The sequence below is a fragment of the Drosophila ananassae genome, chromosome XL (genome assembly GCF_017639315.1).
Source record: "Drosophila ananassae strain 14024-0371.13 chromosome XL, ASM1763931v2, whole genome shotgun sequence".
NCBI classification, from domain to species: Eukaryota; Metazoa; Arthropoda; class Insecta; order Diptera; family Drosophilidae; genus Drosophila; species Drosophila ananassae.
The window spans coordinates 2727203-2744944 of NC_057931.1; the positions used below are offsets into that span (position 1 = coordinate 2727203).

Genomic DNA, 17742 nt, shown 5'->3' on the forward strand with positions numbered 1-17742 from the left:
AATATTTTATTTAAACAGATTGCTTTTGTTGTCAGATAAGATAATTAATTTTGTGGGGTCAGGATTGAGGTCAAAAGGATTCCTAATTTAAACAAATATAATTTTGAAGATTGGTACAAAGGTTACTGGTTCCTAGATCTTCTAGAGAACCCTCATAAAGAGTTATTAAATATTTCTATAAAAAAAAAGAGGATTTTCTAAAGCATGCATCCTATTTCCTGGTCCTTGCAGGTCCTTGCAGTTCAGTCCCTTTATTCTTTCTCTGCGCAGCCTCCATTTCGTTCCTCCTCTTTTGTTGCACCTTCAATTCTTTGTTCCCATTTTCCTGATCCTCCACATCCCGCTTCTTCTTTTGTTGCGCCTCCATGTCCTGTTTCTTCTTCTGCTCCACCAGGGCCCTTCTCCGCTTCTGGGCAGACTCCCTTTCTCTTTTCTTAAGTTCCTGAGCCTCGATTTCTTCCTTTCTTCGTTTCTCCATCATCTCTCTTCTTGCTTTCTGCACTGCCTCCATCTCCTTTCTTTTTTGAGCTTCCTCCATGTCTCTCTCTCGCCTTTTCTCAGCCTCCTCGTTCCCCGGAGAAGAGTCTTTATATTTATTTATCCACGATTGCTGCTCATCCCGGTATGACGGCATCCAGGCGACCAGCGCCTCTCGCAGCCTAGCATGAAATGGGTTCTGCATCTCCGGGACCTCGTAATAGCTGTGGAACGATGGCACATAGATGATGTCATCGAAAAGGTCCTCGAATTCCTCGTCATTCATGGGAAAGAGCCGTGTCTCCAGCATCTCGAAACTAGAAAAGAACAAGATGGTATTTACAAGCGCAATACAAGCGCATAAGATATGTGGCTCACGTTGGCAATCTCTCTCGAAGATAGCGAATCCTTCGCCCATCATTGTAGTCCATGGAATCCTTGGTAAAATGAAAACTCCTGCCCGCCAAACCGGCCTCCACCAGCAGACGATTCAGTGAAGGCGCAAAGTCCTTGTCGTGCGCCAGGCGCATAGACAGCACCCTCTCCAGCGGGTCCACCTCGTCTATTATTGCCTGAATTTCGCGGTCTTCCACCAATTGCCGGAAGTGAGATATGGCATCCGGTGGCCAGTGCAGACCCAGAGGATGTATATGAGACATTGATCCCCGGATACCCAGAGCCGGCACATGCGCATAAGAATTGGGAAGGAATTTAAGGTTTTTGGGCGACACCTCTTCCCCAGACCCAAAGTCCACATAGTATATTGACACAATATCGCTTTTTGGTGGCGGTGTGGCCACGATCCTAGCCCGGCGCCAACTGGAATCCTTTCTGGCCGCACAGATGTAGCCCTCTTTGAGGAAATAAGGCGTTACCGGGGTATCGTAGCCCCCCATCCTCGTAGACTGGGAGTAGAATTGCCTAAATAGGATCAGAAAGAAGTGATCAAAGATGGGACGAGAGGATAAGTCTCCAGACTTACGCAATATTACTGTTCAGCTCCTTCAGATCCCTTGTGTCGGGCATCTGGTTTACAAAGTTGAACCAGAAGTGAAATGGACCATACACTTCGGTTACAGAGATAACGATTTTGGATCCGACAGTACAGAAATCCTGCAAAGCCAGAGGCGGCAGCTCCTCGCCCAGTTCAATCGCATCATTGGGCCTGTCCATCTTGAAAATGGCATCCGACTGTTTTCCATATACAAAAAAAAAAAAAGGTTAATAAGAGAGAACAGAAATACTCGACAATGTCTGACCAAACAGCTCTCTGGCACTGCTCCGTGCAATTGAAGGCGCTTGTTGAACCCAGCTAGCTGCACCTCAATATTGCTTTCATCCTTGTCCTGCTGGAGCGATGATTCATCGATGTAGTCCTGAGCAAAAGGATTAGTGGTCCTCGCCACAACCTCTCCATCGTCGCTGTCCAAGTCAAATGATCGCGGCAATGGCGAATCCTTGGCAAGAGCTTCAGGCACAATGCCTGAGGGATCGGATTCCAAGTCCAGCCCATGGCAAAGGCTTGCCGTCGGCTCGAGCCATTCATGTAGGGATTCTGTATTGTCCACGGGTGTCTTCTTGTTGTGCTGAATGAAACGGTTCAGTTGCAACGCATTCTTCCTTTCTTCTTCTGCTTGAACCACTTTAGCATGGTGTTCTGAATAGTAGATGTTGATGGGCTTCTTGGAGGTACATCGTTTTTGGTCAGGAGACCCCTCAGAGGGCTGTGAAGTTGGGCCTTTCCGGGACGATTGTGGAATTCTTGAACCCTTTACATCCAATCCTTTGGAAGCTTCAGGATCAGGAACAACCTAAATTTTATAAATGTTAGTTATTTATGGGTTTTTCCCCGGGTATTTAAAGAATTCACATTATTTATGTCCGGCGAAGCTTTGGCTGTACTGGAATCCCGTCCGCCCAGTTGGCGGTCAACTTCATTTTGTTTCTTTTCAAAAACTTTAGGCGGAAGCTTTACTTTTAGCGGAGGCAAGTTATTTTTCTTCAATTTCCCTTCCATTTTAGAATATTATTTATTATCGTTAGCTAACGAGGCGTCAATGGAATGATGAATTAACTGTAATTTGAATTGCCGACAGTTTGGCAGCACAGTTCCAGGTTGCCAGGATTCATACAGTAATCGGAACAGGTTGTTTTTATCTAAACATTTTACTCATTGGAATATTACACTAATCTAAAATTAAAAAATAATAAATATTAGATATTTATATTAATTATATTATTATTTTATATTTTTGAATCGTTTCTCGCCCACCACTAGTTTATGTACAACGTCTGGCAACACTGGCTTTGGGGTTTCGGTTTGTTTACTGTGCACGTGTTGCCCAAGAAGTCCGATTCCGACACAAATACCTGCTCAAATATACCACAAAAATGGACAGCGAAGCGGATGACTATGAGCTGAGTGGCTCCGAGAAGGAATACGACGAGGAGGAGCGCGAGATTCTGGAGGATCTGCGGAAACAACGCAAAAAACGACAGGAACAGGATCCCCGCCAAGAAGTTTTGGGCTTCAGCGACGACGACGATGAGGATGAGGACGGGGATGTTAAAGAGCTAATGCGCGACAGCGACATCGAGGGAGCTGAGGATGATGACGGCGACCTGCCCAACACAATGGACTGGGGAAGCAAGCGAAGCACCTACTACAACACTGACTTCGTGGACCAGGACTACAGCAGCTACAATGCTCAGGAGGAGGAGCTGGCTCGCGCCGAGGAGGATGAGGCCAAGAAGATCCAGCTGCGTCTGGCCAAGCGCCTCAGCGAGGCGGACTTCCAGTTGGACGACGTTAAGGCAGACAGCAGCGACGATGAAGAGGATGCGTCCACCAAAAAGTCGGCTCCAGGCATTAAAGTGAGTCTAAAAATCAAAATGGTGTTAATATATTGGTAACCATTGGGTCGTCTTGCAGATTACTACCGACCTGACTGGCCTTTCGGCACGTGAGCGACTCCAGCTGCTCCAGAAGGATTCCCCAGAGTTCCTGGGACTCACACAAGACTTTCAAAAGCATCTAGAAGAGGTTAAAGAGCTTCTAACGCCAGTTTTGAACTATGTGAGGAACCACGGTGTGCCCATGGTACCGCCCTTGCAGTTCGCCAGCCTCTACCACACCGTGCTTACCACCTACTGTTCCAACGTAGCCTTTTACTTGCTTCTGAAGGCGCGACGTAGCAGCGTGAAATTCCACCCGGTGGCTAAGCGTCTCGTCCAGCTTAAGCAGCTAAGGGATCAGTTGGCGCCGCGCTACGAGGAGTATATACGACCCCAGCTGGAGGCTCTCCTGGAGAGGATTCAGGACGGAGATGCCTTCACGGTTTTGGATGTGTCCCAGCGCAAGGCCAAGCTTCAGATCTTGAACAAGTACAGCAATGGCGAAGTGGCCGCCAATGATTCGAGCGATGATGAGGGAGATAAGAAACAGAAGAACGACAATGAAGAGGTGGAAGACGGCGCGGACGAAGACGAGGATGAGGAGCAGGATGAGGAAGATGTCCGCCGTGGCATCACCTACCAAATGGCCAAAAACAAGGGTCTCACTCCCCACCGCAAGAAGGAACTGCGCAACCCGCGCGTCAAGCACCGCGGCAAGTACCGAAAGGCTCTTATCCGTCGCAAGGGTGCGGTGCGTACTGTTCGGAAGGAGCTTCAACGGTACGGAGGCGAGATGTCCGGCATCAAGGCTTCCGTCACCAAGAGTGTCAAATTCCGTTAGTAGTAGTCCAGATAGTCCACATTTTAATCCAATAAAAATCCAAAAACTATACTTAAATTTTGTCCCAGCTTCGAATTTAATACGGAGTATATCCGATGGATTTAGGCCGAGATATGGCCTTCTCAAGGGCCACAATGTGCAATTCCTCGATGGTCCCCATTTTGGAAGGGGGTCCATCAGAAAATTTTGAAAAATGGCGATAGAAAATTTTATTTTCAGGTTTTGATGCAGATCGACGGAGAATCAATCCAGAAATCGATTAAGAGACTTCGCTGAAGAATCGGATGGATATTTTCCAAGATATGGCCTTCGGAAGGGCGATATTATGGCATTTCTCGATTTTCCCCATTTTGGAAGGGGGTCTATCAGAAAATTTTGAAAAATGGGATGGGAAATTTTATTTCCAGGTTTTGATGCAGATCGACGGAGAATCGATCCAGAAATCAATTAAGGGTCTTTGCTTAAGAATCGGATGGATATTTTCGAAGATATGGCCATCGGAAGGGCGATATTATGGCATTTCTCGATTTTCCCCATTTTGGAAGGGGGTCTATCAGAAAATTTTGAAAAATGGGGATGGGAAATTTTATTTCCAGGTTTTGATGCAGATCGACGGAGAATCGATCCAGAAATCGATTAAGGGTCTTCGCTTAAGAATCGGATGGATATTTTCGAAGATATGGCCATCGGAAGAGCGATATTATGGCATTTCTCGATTTTCCCCATTTTGGAAGGGGGTCCATCAGAAAATTTTGAAAAATGGGATGGGAAATTTTATTTCCAGGTTTTGATGCAGATCGACGGAGAATCGATCCAGAAATCGATTAAGGGTCTTTGCTTAAGAATCGGATGGATATTTTCGAAGATATGGCCATCGGAAGGGCGATATTATGGAATTGTCGATTTTCCCCATTTTGGAAGGGGGTCCATCAGAAAATTTTGAAAAATGGGATGGGAAATTTTATTTCCAGGTTTTGATGCAGATCGACGGAGAATCGATCCAGAAATCAATTAAGGGTCTTTGCTTAAGAATCGGATGGATATTTTCGAAGATATGGCCATCGGAAGGGCGATATTATGGCATTTCTCGATTTTCCCCATTTTGGAAGGGGGTCTATCAGAAAATTTTGAAAAATGGGGATGGGAAATTTTATTTCCAGGTTTTGATGCAGATCGACGGAGAATCGATCCAGAAATCGATTAAGGGTCTTCGCTTAAGAATCGGATGGATATTTTCGAAGATATGGCCATCGGAAGAGCGATATTATGGCATTTCTCGATTTTCCCCATTTTGGAAGGGGGTCCATCAGAAAATTTTGAAAAATGGGATGGGAAATTTTATTTCCAGGTTTTGATGCAGATCGACGGAGAATCGATCCAGAAATCGATTAAGGGTCTTTGCTTAAGAATCGGATGGATATTTTCGAAGATATGGCCATCGGAAGGGCGATATTATGGAATTGTCGATTTTCCCCATTTTGGAAGGGGGTCCATCAGAAAATTTTGAGAAAATGGGATCCAAAATTTGGTTTCTACGTTTTGATGCAGATCTACGGAGAATCGTTCCAGGGATCGAATGAGGTACTCCGCTCAAGGATCGGATGGATATTGGCCGAGATATAGCCTTCCCAAGGGCCACTACGTTGGGTTTCTTGAGTTTCCCCACTTTGGAATGAGGTCCATCAGAAAAAATCGAAAAAATGGGATCCAAAGCCTTCCCACCAAAAGGGGGCCAATAAAACGATTAAGTTTTTTGTTTTTATTTTACGACTCTCTTAATTCATTTCAAGTTTAAATTCAATTTTCCAACCTGAATTTTTACATTTTAGTAAATGGTGTTATTTGAAAAAAATAAAAAAAAGTTAAAAGGTTTTGAAACAAAAACGAATATAACTTACAAATATTGATTTGTAAAGCTCAATTTTGTACATGCTTGTGGTTTAGCTTTAAAACCAATATCTTAGACTTAGTTCTAGACGTTCGGTGGATGGAAGCCTTCAGAGATTAAGTAGCTTTCTGAAGTCCTCGTTGGACTTCGAAGCTCCTGGTTCCTCCTTATCCTTTCCCGAATCTGCGATCTTTCCGTTTGGTCCTGCCCCCGCGGGTTCCTGCCCTTCAGTTCCTGCGTTTTCGTCTAAGCGTCGCTTCTTTTCGGCCACCTCCTTGCGCACCAATGACGTGGGAATCAGTGTGGTCGGCATGCGGCGCTTGGGCGCCACTTTGGCTTTTGCAGAATCACTCGACGAGGACGTCCACTTCTGACTCGGAGGCGGATTGTTCTTTGGCGGCGGATTCGAAATCGCCACAGAGATCTGCAAAGGTTCGCCGATTAAAAGGGATAAACGTTCACGTTTATGGTTGTTACTCACTTTCAGGCCTCCCAACAGACACCCATCCCGTCCAGCCACCGCTTTTTGCGCCTCAGCAGGCAGCTCAAACTCCACGTAGGCGATACCCTTCAATTGTTTGTTCCTGGCATTGGGAAAGAGAAGGAAATCGAGTTAATCAGAGGAATTCTTTTGCCCAGAGACAATCACTCACAGTTTGTGTACCAAACGTACATCCTTAATGTTGCCGAACGGCGAAAAGAGCTCCTGCAGTTCCTCCTTTGTGCAAGCAGGATACAGATTCCTGACAAAAATCTTATTAGTCTCCAATTGAGCTGCAAAAAATGCCAAAAGTTTGATGTCAATTCCTCAAACAGAAGCCAAGCAACTTACTTGAATACTTAAAGTGTGCTTCCCGCGGCTCTGAAAGGGAAGTGGGTTGGGGGGTCGGTTTGGCGGCAACTGCAGCCGAAACCACTGGACGGGGAGCAACAAAGGTGGTTTGTTCTGAGGCTTTTGGGGGCTGTTGCTTCTGCTGACGTTGCTGAGGCGCATTCCTCTCCTGCTGCTGGCGAGGATTTGTGTTCTTCTGTTGTTGCGGCTGGTGGCGAGGATTTGTATTCTTTTGTTGCTGCGGCTGCTGCTGCTGTTGAATTGGTTTGCGACGCGCCCTGATTGGAAACTCATTGGGCAGTTCAATAGCCTGGCAGGCGGCAATGGACTCGTAGGTGCCGTAACATCGTTCGTAGCGTCGCAACAGTTCCTGAACCATTAGCCCGTCCTCCAGAGCTGGCTGGTTGAGTGCCTCCCGAAGGATATCCCGGGTGCCTTGGCCAGAATTGTACTCAGATTCCATTTGGGCAAAGCTCAACCAGAGCAGGCCCCGGTGTGAGCTGCCAGGATAGCCTACGGAACGTAAAGTGGTTTACATTTAGAAGACCAATCCGTTTCTGTAAGCGAAAGAGACTCACCCAAAATCTGGCGCCAAATAAGCGCCCCATTGGCCGGACTGGCCAGGTGGGTGTACTCCACCTGGGCCCACAGCTGCATAATCTCGTAGCGAGTGTCCGCCAGGTCGCCATACCAAGAGGAAAGCTCAATCCAAGCCTTCTGGAAAGCATCGCGGAGGCTTGCAGTCTGTTCCTTATCCGCGACATTCGTGTTTCGCACCCTGTAGGCAAGATAGTCCAAATGCAACTCCACTGTCATATCCATCTCCGGCACGATGCGCTTTAGGAGCGCTTCTACCTCGAGATCGACCTGTTTTTGCTCGAAATCAGCCCGCTCCATGAGGTGGAGGTACCTGTGATTCAATCGAACGCTGGGCCGGCACTTAACTCCCCGTTTTGCCAGCTCCAGAGCCTCATTACTGAGATGGCCACGGCCAAGGCGCAACTTCAACCTCTCCAGCGCATCTTGATCTTCGTCCAGATCTTTCGACTCATCGCCGTCCTGCATGAACCGAATGTAATCCAGCCACAAGGCGTCGGCGGTGGGAAACTTTGCCACACAACGCTCAAAAACGAAACGAATGACGGCGTTTTGAATATTTTCGCTGATTGGCGAGCGCTGCACTTGCTCTACATGACTGCTGTGTACTTTCGCCCAGTCCCAGTCAGTGTGCTGCGACTTTGTTTCCTCCAAGTGGCGCTTGAAGCCATCCACATGGGATTCGATAACGTGACGTTCCTCCTTTGTACACTCCCATGTGGCACAATGGTCCTTCAACAGCTCCTGCAGGGATTATTTGCGTTTTTTATTCTGGATGTTTGCTTATTTTGGTCAGACTTACCTGAAACACCGAGACCTCCTTTTCGTCCTTCACTGTTTTGAGTAGCGTGCGTAGGCTGTTGCCGAAATCCGGTCGCTCCACGTCGTAATCACCGAGTAATTTGGCCCAAAGGACATGGTTCTCCTTTAAGTCGGCCTTGTCCACCAAGTAACCCACTACGAATTCGCACAGCGGTATATCTGAAAAGGATTACAGGGTATGAGTAAGCGATTTCGGGTTCAAATGGTATCCTATCTTACTGTATTGGTACTTCAGGGCATTGGCGCACTTTTTCTCGAATACCTTGCGCTCCTCGGATGTCTGGGTGACCACCAGGATAATCTTGAGGTACTTTAACCAAATGTGTGCCGGGACGGTAGCTTCACTGTCCAGCAAAGCCACAGCCTTCTCAATTCGTTCGATGTCGTTGAGTTTGCTGAAAGAAGCCGCATTTAAAGCTACTCCCACAAATATACTATGAAAATAATAAACTTACAACGCCATCTCCGCCAGCTTTACGAGCTGGGAATACGATTTGTGGGGCAACTTGTGTAGCTCGTCGAAGGTACGTTCTAGCTGCGTTTCCCGGTCAGCTGCATCACTATCGTCACTATCGCTTTCGCTGCTCGAGTCCACCATAACCCCATCGGAGGACCTGTCATCAATGTCTAGGGAAGCCTCAGGTTCGCCGGATTCCTGCAATGTCTCCTCCTCGTCCTCTGAGGATGAACTAATCTCTATGGTATCCTCTGGCTGGATAGCTGTTTTGTTATTCGATGACGCCGGCTCAATGTTCATCAGATCGAATTCATCGTCGGGATCGTCACTATCCAAGTCTTGCACTGGCATCTCGTCCAGCTCCCTCTCCAGTTCCTTCTCCAGCTGCCACGGGTTTAATAGGGATTAGGGTCATTTCTGTCGTTACAATCCCCCCACCGATGCTTACCTGCCCGTCGCTGTCCATTTTGTGTGCAGTTTTCACTAATTATTTGGGATTTTCTTGGAATATCCTCGCGTCGTTTGAAATCTGGGAAAATCCGAACAAGCAACTTCATTAGAAATGCATACTAGGGCAATTCAAGCTCCGCAAATGGCATGGAAGTTTAGTTAACATGCCAGTTTATGTTCAAATGTGCTATCTTACCCGTACTTTGAAAATAAAACTAATTTCATTAGCTTTCGTTCTGAATATTTGTTGAGTTCTGATGCAGCCCTGGCTAAAACTGCTGGAACTCGATATTGCCAGATGGTCGAATTCCCGGTGACGATAGTACCCACATTTATCGCAGCTATCGATAAATGAAAGTAGTCATTGCCTATACGTTAAAATAAACTTAAAAGCTTCCGTTGAAGTTTAAATTAATATAATCCTAAAGATAAAGGTTTCATGGTCTCTTAAAAGGGGTTTTAAATAAAGATTCTGTTAATAAATTATTCCATTTTCAAAAGTTGTTTATAAATTTCTCTTTACATAAATATGCAATTACATTTGATGGCCTCGCAGGTGTTGATAAATTAGGATTCTTTACATAGTTTTACAACAAAGAAAATGATAAGAAAATAAATTTGTTTTTAATAGATTTACACCCGTTAAACGTTAGACACCAAAGGATGAAGATGGAACTCAATACAGTTGTTGCCGAAGACTTGTTGTTGGTCTGGTAAAGGCCCAAAGGTCACCTTTATATCGGGGCGATTTAGCATGGTGGTAATGATAGTTTGGTGTTCCGTGTCCTGGACGTGAAAGTTCAGCGGCTCGGTACGATGGCGCAGGGCTCTGATCATTCTGGCCTTGCTAAACTTGAAGGAACTCATGTAAACGGTCCGAATGCTGAGCATTTTCAGGTGCGGGCAATGGTATAGCATGTCCCACAGTTGATCCACGTTCCTCCAGATGTTCGACTGTCTAAAATGCAAGGCTTCGAGACGCGGGAAATTCCTAAGCACTTGGCGGAACGACACACGGAATATCTCAGCTGCCTCGGTCTCCGAATCGACGTCGGTGCTGTAGCATAGCCACAGATTGGAACAGGCGATGGAGCGGACATCCTCAGGCCTAGTATCACGCAGATGAATCAACGGGGCCCAGCGTAGATTGCTTTCGTTACAGCGCAGCTGCCGCAGCTTGGGAAGCTTGGTCAGAAGCTTACGGGAATTATCCATACTAAGGTAGAATGCGTTGAACCACAAGTGCTCCAGGTTCTCCAAAGTGCAGATGGCATCTATGAAGGGATCCCCATTGTGGGTATACCCGTTGTCGATGTCAATGGATAGAGCTTTAAGGTTCTTGAATTTCTCGCAGATTTCCTTAAAGTTCTCGGTTGTCCACAACTCTGAGGCATTCACAACGTATAGGTGGGTGAGGCACTCCCACTTGGAGAAGTGTAGGCCGGTGGTATAGAAATTGTCACCAGTCAAATTAATGCCCTGGATATTGGGAAAGCAGTCGGCCAGCATCCCCACGTTTCTATCAAACCACAAGTTACAAAGCAAGGTATCATAGTATGGATGACTTAACCAATCCATTAGAATATTGACCTCCAAGTGTCGAACCTTTGGAAAAACGTGGCGTTGAATGATGTTCATCTGAGGCAACCGCACCTCACCCATATGCAAAACAACGTCCACCACAGTGGGACAAATTATCGACAAGAATGAATTTAGTAGCTCCAAGTTGGTAAGGTAGTCAAGGTCGATGATGTGCCCGGTTTGGCGACGCCAGGCATAAGATGTAATATCTGCGAGGCGGGTTGTGGGCTCCGTAGCTTCCCACAGACTTATCTTATCCTCCAGATCCAAGTACTCCATAATCTCGAACAAAGCGTCGTCATTAAGGTCCACGATGTGCATCCTGCTCGTCAGAAAGAAAAAAATTATAATGAGATTCTCCTGTTCGTTCGTGTTAGGGCTTTTTCTAATAGGGATGCGCTCGCCTGGATGGACTTCTAATTGACATTTAAATGGGCCGACTAAAAACTCACGAAAATATCAAATACTCCTCAAGGAACTAGTAACGACAATACTGTTATGAGATCATTCCAACTTCATATATAATTTAGACACAATATCTGTGGTCGTTATGACTGAAAATACGCCACGTATAAACCCAAACTCAACCAAATTTACAAGGAATACTTGTTCTCTGATTTACTAATTTTTAAACTTTAAATTTTTAAAATTTTTAAAAGAAATAACCGTCAAATTAATGATTAAGAACTATATGCGATTGTCAATTGTGATATATATAATAGGAAGAAAAATTACTAATTCAAATTGCTGTTTATTATATTTAAATAATTTGAATGCCATAATTTTAAGAGTTTATGAATATATTATTTCAGTTAGCTGCTTCACCGAATATCGCTTTTAGCCAGGGTCTACTGCACTGGCATCTATCGGCCTTGAGATTGGTAGTGCTTGGTCACACTGCTTGCAATTCCCGCCAAAAACATTGCATACGGCGTGCAATTTTCGGTGGCGTTTTGTTTTGTGTTTACTGCTGAGCGGAAAGGAGCGCATTTCCCCAAAAACTACTTCAATTATTCCATCAGCCGCTATTTAAACTACTGTCCATAGCTTCGAGATGGCCCACGACGGGGAGCAGTTCATCAAGGATATTCAGCGCGAGTATGTGGACTTCTTGGACGACGAGGAGGACCAGGGCATCTATGCCGGTCACGTCAAAGACATGATCGCCGAGAAGAGCAAGCGCCTGATCGTTAACGTCAACGATCTGAAGCGCAAGAATCCTCAGCGGGCTCTGGGTCTCCTGGGCAGTGCGGCGGATGAGCAGCTGGCCTTCGGACGGGCCCTCAAGGAGTACGCCTCCACGGTGGATCCCAGCTATGCCAAACTGCACGAAGATCTGTTCGTGGGCTTCGAGGGGTGCTTCGGCAACCGTCACGTTACTCCCCGATCCCTGACTTCGATCTACTTGGGCAACATGGTCTGTGTGGAGGGTATTGTCACGAAGGTGTCCTTGATCCGGCCCAAGGTGGTGCGCAGCGTCCACTACTGTCCGACCACCAAGAAGGTTATGGAGCGCAAGTACACAGATCTTACTTCCTTTGAAGCCGTTCCCTCAGGCGCCGCCTATCCCACCAAGGACGAGGACGGCAATCTGCTGGAAACTGAGTTCGGCCTGTCGGTCTACAAGGATCACCAGACGCTCACCATACAGGAGATGCCGGAGAAGGCTCCGGCGGGGCAGCTGCCGCGTTCCGTGGACATCGTTTGCGACGACGACCTCGTGGATCGCTGCAAGCCCGGAGATCGGGTCCAGATCGTGGGCAGCTACCGCTGCTTGCCGGGCAAACGGGGCGGTTATACGTCCGGCACTTTCAAGACCGTGCTCCTGGCCAATAACATCTCGCTGCTGAGCAAGGAGAGCAACCTGGACATCTCGCGCGAAGACATTATGCTCTGCAAGAAGCTGGCCAAGAATAACGACATATTCGAGCTCCTCAGCAAGAGCCTGGCGCCCTCGATCCACGGCCATGCCTATGTGAAGCAGGCCATTCTGTGCTTGTTGCTCGGCGGCGTGGAGAAGCTCCTGCCCAATGGCACTAGGCTGCGTGGTGACATCAATGTGCTCCTGATCGGCGATCCCTCGGTGGCCAAGTCCCAGCTGCTGCGCTACGTGCTGAACACGGCTCCGAGGGCGATTCCCACGACGGGCCGCGGCTCCAGCGGTGTGGGTCTGACGGCGGCAGTCACGACGGATCAGGAGACGGGTGAGCGACGCCTGGAGGCGGGCGCTATGGTCCTGGCCGATCGGGGCGTTGTCTGCATTGATGAGTTCGACAAGATGAGCGACATCGATCGCACGGCCATTCACGAGGTGATGGAGCAGGGCAGGGTGACCATTTCCAAGGCCGGCATCCATGCCTCTTTGAATGCGCGCTGCTCGGTGTTGGCCGCCGCCAATCCTGTCTACGGCAGGGTAAGTGATCTCGTATCTCCGGCAGAATACTCTGTAACTCCTCTCTTCTCCCCACCTATAGTATGATCAGTACAAGACCCCCATGGAGAACATTGGTCTGCAGGACTCGCTGCTCTCCCGATTCGATCTACTATTCGTGATGCTGGACGTGATCGACAGCGATGTGGACCAGAAGATTTCGGACCATGTGGTGCGCATGCACCGCTACCGTAATCCCAAGGAGGCCGACGGCGAGCCACTGTCCATGGGCAGTTCCTATGCCGATTCCCTGGCCTTTGTGTCCCGCAACGAGGAGGTGAGTCTCTTGGATTAGGTTTCTATCTTTCCAGAAATAACTTGAAATGGTTTTCCCTTCCAAATAGAAAAAGGATACGGAGGTGTATGAGAAATATGATGCCTTGCTGCATGGAAAGTCCCGCCAGCGCCACGAGAAGATTCTGTCCGTGGAGTTCATGCGCAAGTACATCCACATTGCCAAATGCATGAAGCCCAAGTTGGGGGAGCAGGCCTGCGAGGCGATTGCCAACGAGTACTCCCGCCTTCGGTCGCAGGAGGCCCTGGAAACTGACGTGGCCCGCACCCAGCCCATCACTGCCCGTACTCTGGAGACCCTGATTCGGTTGTCGACGGCCCATGCCCGCGCCCGGATGTCCAAGACGGTGACCATTGACGACGCCCAGGCGGCCATCGAACTGGTGCAGTTCGCCTACTTCAAGAAGGTCCTGGAGAAGGAGCGCGGAAAGCGCCGTCGCAACAGTGGCTCCTCCGACGAGGAGGACGGCCAGACCACCGCCACCCAGAGGTCGCCGTCGCGTCGCAGCAAGAGGACTCGCACCGAAGCGGCTGGAGTCGACAGCGACGAGGAGGAGATCGAGACACCACAGCCGGATGCCGGGGATCTGACGCGCCGCGAGACCCGTCGCTCTCTGCCTGCTACTGGACGCTCGGCTGGCTCCCAGCTGGTGACCTCAAGTGAGGAGCAATCGACGCCATCGGCCGGCCCGGCCACCATCACCGACGCTCGTCTGGGCGCGTTCAAGAACGGATTGCAGCGGCTGTTCCGCGAGGCTCGCGAGCAGAGCCTGGCGCTGGCCAGGATCACCACCGCCATCAACGAGGGCAATGTGGAGCCGTTCAGCGGCGGCGAGATCGAGGCGGCCGTCCATCGCATGACCGAGGACAACCAGATCATGGTGGCCGACGACATCGTCTTTCTTATTTAAGATCCTCACATTCCTCGAGTTCACCATCCTCATCACCATCCCGGTTAGCCGGACAACTACATTTTTATGCTCTCATGTATCGGTTAAGTTGTATTTTTGTTTCTATTTATACGATAATAAACACTTTCGAACTACTTTGGCCAAATAAGTGACCCCAGTTTCCCTCCGATTCCGAGTGAAACCAGTTCCTCAATTTATATGTAATTTCCTTGTATTTGAGACAGTCGTAGACACAAACGATTCAATAAGCGATCAATTTTCACAACAAATAATTCAAATATTGAGAACATAACTGGCCGCCAAGGACGTAGGGATGTAGGTGGCTCTTGAAAGGATAAAGGATATTTTAGCGAACTAACTTCAATGTTTTTTTTTAGCTTCGGTATTCGGTAAAAATTCGTAGTTTAAACCCGTTTGAAGATATAGGATATATAGGATATAGGTGCCTACTTGAGATAGTCAAGGACATGAGCATTTTCGTGGGGGAGCGGGGGGATCTACTACAAGATTTTGGAATAAAATATGAATTAAATTTAATACTTGGCTTGCGCTAACATCTGAGGCTCTAACCATCCATTTTTTTGTATCCATTTTTCTTTAAATATTACAATTAAACTAGACACGGCTAAATACAGCGACTAATCTCCTGATAAAACTTATGTACAAAGGACCTCGGTTCACGCACACAGACAGACAGACAGGACACACACATACACACAAACAAACACACACACACAGTGAATAACAGACAGACCCCGGCAGACAGACCAGGATCAGAGGTTCACCACATTCTTGAGATCCGGCGGCAGCAGACCCTTCATGCACTCGATCTGGGCCCTGATCTGCTGCTGGGTGCCATTTGGTCCTCCGCCTTCCAGCGCGGGCGCCTTGTCGCTGTAGAGATTCAGTTTCTGCTTGAGCTTGAGTATCATATCGATGATCTCGACCTCCTGCTTGTCGTGCGCCCAGTGCTCCAGGTTCGCCTCGGAGAGGGCCTGCAGCTGGAGGTCCTGAAGTGTTAGTTGCAGCTCTCGGTGGCGCGCCTCGTACCATCCCCGGAAATTGGGCGAGCGGAAGAAGCGGCGATACAAGCCCTTCCAGTCGCCCTTTAACGGCGACGTCAGTTGCGGCCCGGCATTCTCCAGCGTGGCCAGGAAGTCGTCCAGCTTGAAGCTGCTGGCGTTGGGCGCCGATTTGAACGGACTAATGTCCTTTTGGAGGGGCATCAGCGAGGCCATGTACCGCTCCAGCGGAATCATAAAGCTCTGGGTCAGCTCCAGCAGATTGCGGCGTATCAGGGCGGTCTGTACGTGCTCCGGCCGTTTGGTTTTCATGCCCAGCAGCACCTTCTTGATCAGGGACTTGTCCTTTTTCAGGTAAGGCTTGTACTTGCTATGCAGGCCGGCGGCGGAACTGTCCCCTGTTCCGCTGATGCCACTGTTCCCGTTTAAGCTCCCTGATACTCCGCCCCCGTTCAATCCCGCGCTGGACTTGGAGGCTCTGGCCGCCAGATCTCCGGCTGCGCCCGACGAACTGGAGAAGGAGGTGGCCGAGGCTATGCTCCGAGCATGCTTCTGGCTGAGGAGGAGATGCTGTTGCTGTTGCATATTTTTCTGAAAAGGAGCGAGACAGGTGGTCGTGAGTGAAAGGGATGGCAAGCCATTTTGAATCATGGTATTCCTTACCTGGTTATCCACCAGCCGGAGCATGTGCGGCCAGTCCTTGAGGAGCTTCACGAAGAATGGATTCGTAACGCCGAGAATGCAGGCAGGCAGCGATTTGGCGTTGGAGCACTCCTGGGTAAACTCGCGGAACTCGCTGTCGTGGATCGTGAAGTAGGGACGCGCCTCAGCACAATACTCCAGAGGGGCTATCAGCGCCAGGAGCGACTGAACCATGTAGGAGCAGTCGGCGGGCGAGGTGCCCACCACGACAATGGGCTCGGCGGTAATCACCAGCTCCCAGAGCGTGTACAGCTGCTCCATGACAAAGTCCATGGAGCGGAAGAGCTCGATTTCGTTGACGGAGGGTAGGACCTTTTGCAGTCCAGCCGGAAGCAGGGAGTCGGCAGGTGATCCCGTCGAAGTTTCGGTGGTAGTGGTTGCAATGCTCTTCCTGCTGGTCGTCGCCCTTGGAATGCAGATCTGGTAGCAGCAGTTGAGGAGCGGCAACTGCAAGAGGCTGCCCACTCTGAGGGCGGGCCACTGGTCGTTTATTTGCTGGCTGATCAGTCGGATCGCGTCAATGCCTTCTTCGAAGTAGCGCGGTGCCAACTGGTTCAGTATGTCGTAGTAGAGATTGAAGAACGGCAGCCGTGTTATGATGATGAAGCTCTTCTGAAAGTATCCGCGGGGCAGGTTGGGATCACGCTTTTGGCGAAAGTAGACGAAGCCCCAGAAGTGCGACGCGTCCTGTCGCAGTGCGGGCGAGCACTCGGCATTGTATCCTGGCAAGGATTCCTGTCTGCGAGTGCATCGCAGGCGCATGTGGAACTTGGTGTCGCCCATGCAGCCGGAGTTGGAGTCCGGGAAGGCCATGTAGCAGATGTTGCTCACCTCCTGGTCGCTGGGCATGAACTCGGCGGGATACACGTGCTCCAGAGCCTGCCCAAGGTTCAAATCGAAGGTAACCACGCAGAAGCAGTGAATCCACTGCGAGAAATTCACCCAATCGCTGACGCTTGGCTGCGAGTTTGAATTGCATTTGTCCGTCTCCTTGTCTGCCTCGGATGACCCCCGATCTCCAGCTTCTCGCGAATCCATATCCTTGATCCTGGCATCCGCGCTCATCATAGCTTGTTGATATTTACAAATATATTCTACATTTACAACAGTGCAATGGCAATTAGTGATGTGCGATAGCTGCTACCTGTTATCAGTTACCTGTCACGAACCCAAAGTGCGCGCCAGACAAAATTTTTGATTATTTATACACAAAATATTACAAGTTTAAAATGATATATGATGTATAAATTAAATATTTTCCATATTTCAATGTTTAACAAATGATTACATATATAATTTTTCCATATTTTTTAATGCAAGTTGTTATGTTCTTGATTATTTTAATCACAGATAGTCAGAGAGCATTGCTCATCTCTGTTTTGAGGAATTATCATATCAAAACTTTCACTTTTGTTGTTTTTATTTTGCACTTTCGCTGGGGACTGCCAACGCAGTTTTGAAAGGTTACCAGAGTCATAAAAGTATCGGCGAAATTGGGCAATCCCTATCGTCGATAGTTCTTCGACTCTGGTAACCTTTCAA

At 48.5% G+C, this 17742-nt stretch overlaps 6 protein-coding genes across 7 annotated transcripts; 2 read left to right on the plus strand and 4 right to left on the minus strand.

Moving 5' to 3' along the window:
- Position 1: 1 nt before the first annotated feature.
- LOC6503640 lies at positions 2-2587 on the minus strand. The gene is made up of 5 exons (XM_001963981.4): positions 2348-2587; positions 1737-2288; positions 1460-1668; positions 856-1398; positions 2-794 (listed from the first exon to the last, which is right to left on the minus strand). Exons 1-5 carry the CDS (start codon positions 2492-2494, stop codon positions 212-214), a joined length of 2034 nt encoding a protein of 677 aa, XP_001964017.2. The 5' UTR covers positions 2495-2587; the 3' UTR covers positions 2-211.
- Positions 2588-2746: 159 nt separating this feature from the next.
- Positions 2747-4270, plus strand: LOC6504020 (something about silencing protein 10). The gene is made up of 2 exons (XM_001963982.4): positions 2747-3351; positions 3410-4270. The coding sequence occupies exons 1-2, from the start codon at positions 2869-2871 to the stop codon at positions 4211-4213; spliced, it is 1287 nt and encodes a 428-aa protein (XP_001964018.1). The 5' UTR covers positions 2747-2868; the 3' UTR covers positions 4214-4270.
- Positions 4271-5957: 1687 nt separating this feature from the next.
- Positions 5958-9556, minus strand: LOC6503639 (RNA-binding protein 4F). Of its 2 annotated transcripts, none has more exons than XM_014905515.3 (10): positions 9456-9556; positions 9258-9338; positions 8808-9193; positions 8572-8747; positions 8333-8511; positions 7512-8274; positions 6934-7446; positions 6755-6875; positions 6583-6685; positions 5958-6525 (listed from the first exon to the last, which is right to left on the minus strand). In XM_014905515.3, exons 2-10 carry the CDS (start codon positions 9273-9275, stop codon positions 6211-6213), a joined length of 2574 nt encoding a protein of 857 aa, XP_014761001.1. In that variant the 5' UTR covers positions 9276-9338; positions 9456-9556; the 3' UTR covers positions 5958-6210. The 2 variants fall into 2 exon arrangements, with proteins under 2 accessions (XP_014761001.1, XP_001964019.1); XM_001963983.4 differs by having other exon boundaries at positions 9462-9534.
- A 308-nt stretch (positions 9557-9864) lies between these two features.
- Positions 9865-11462, minus strand: LOC6503638. Its single transcript, XM_001963984.3, has 2 exons — positions 11293-11462; positions 9865-11162 (listed from the first exon to the last, which is right to left on the minus strand). The coding sequence occupies exon 2, from the start codon at positions 11159-11161 to the stop codon at positions 9902-9904; it is 1260 nt and encodes a 419-aa protein (XP_001964020.1). The 5' UTR covers position 11162; positions 11293-11462; the 3' UTR covers positions 9865-9901.
- A 266-nt stretch (positions 11463-11728) lies between these two features.
- On the plus strand, positions 11729-14624 carry LOC6504021 (DNA replication licensing factor Mcm3). Its single transcript, XM_001963985.3, has 3 exons — positions 11729-13253; positions 13315-13548; positions 13616-14624. Exons 1-3 carry the CDS (start codon positions 11895-11897, stop codon positions 14474-14476), a joined length of 2454 nt encoding a protein of 817 aa, XP_001964021.1. The 5' UTR covers positions 11729-11894; the 3' UTR covers positions 14477-14624.
- A 45-nt stretch (positions 14625-14669) lies between these two features.
- On the minus strand, positions 14670-17652 carry LOC6503637 (protein DENND6B). The gene is made up of 3 exons (XM_032452574.2): positions 17359-17652; positions 16162-17294; positions 14670-16089 (listed from the first exon to the last, which is right to left on the minus strand). Exons 2-3 carry the CDS (start codon positions 17266-17268, stop codon positions 15250-15252), a joined length of 1947 nt encoding a protein of 648 aa, XP_032308465.1. The 5' UTR covers positions 17269-17294; positions 17359-17652; the 3' UTR covers positions 14670-15249.
- Between the last annotated feature and the right edge of the window lie 90 nt (positions 17653-17742).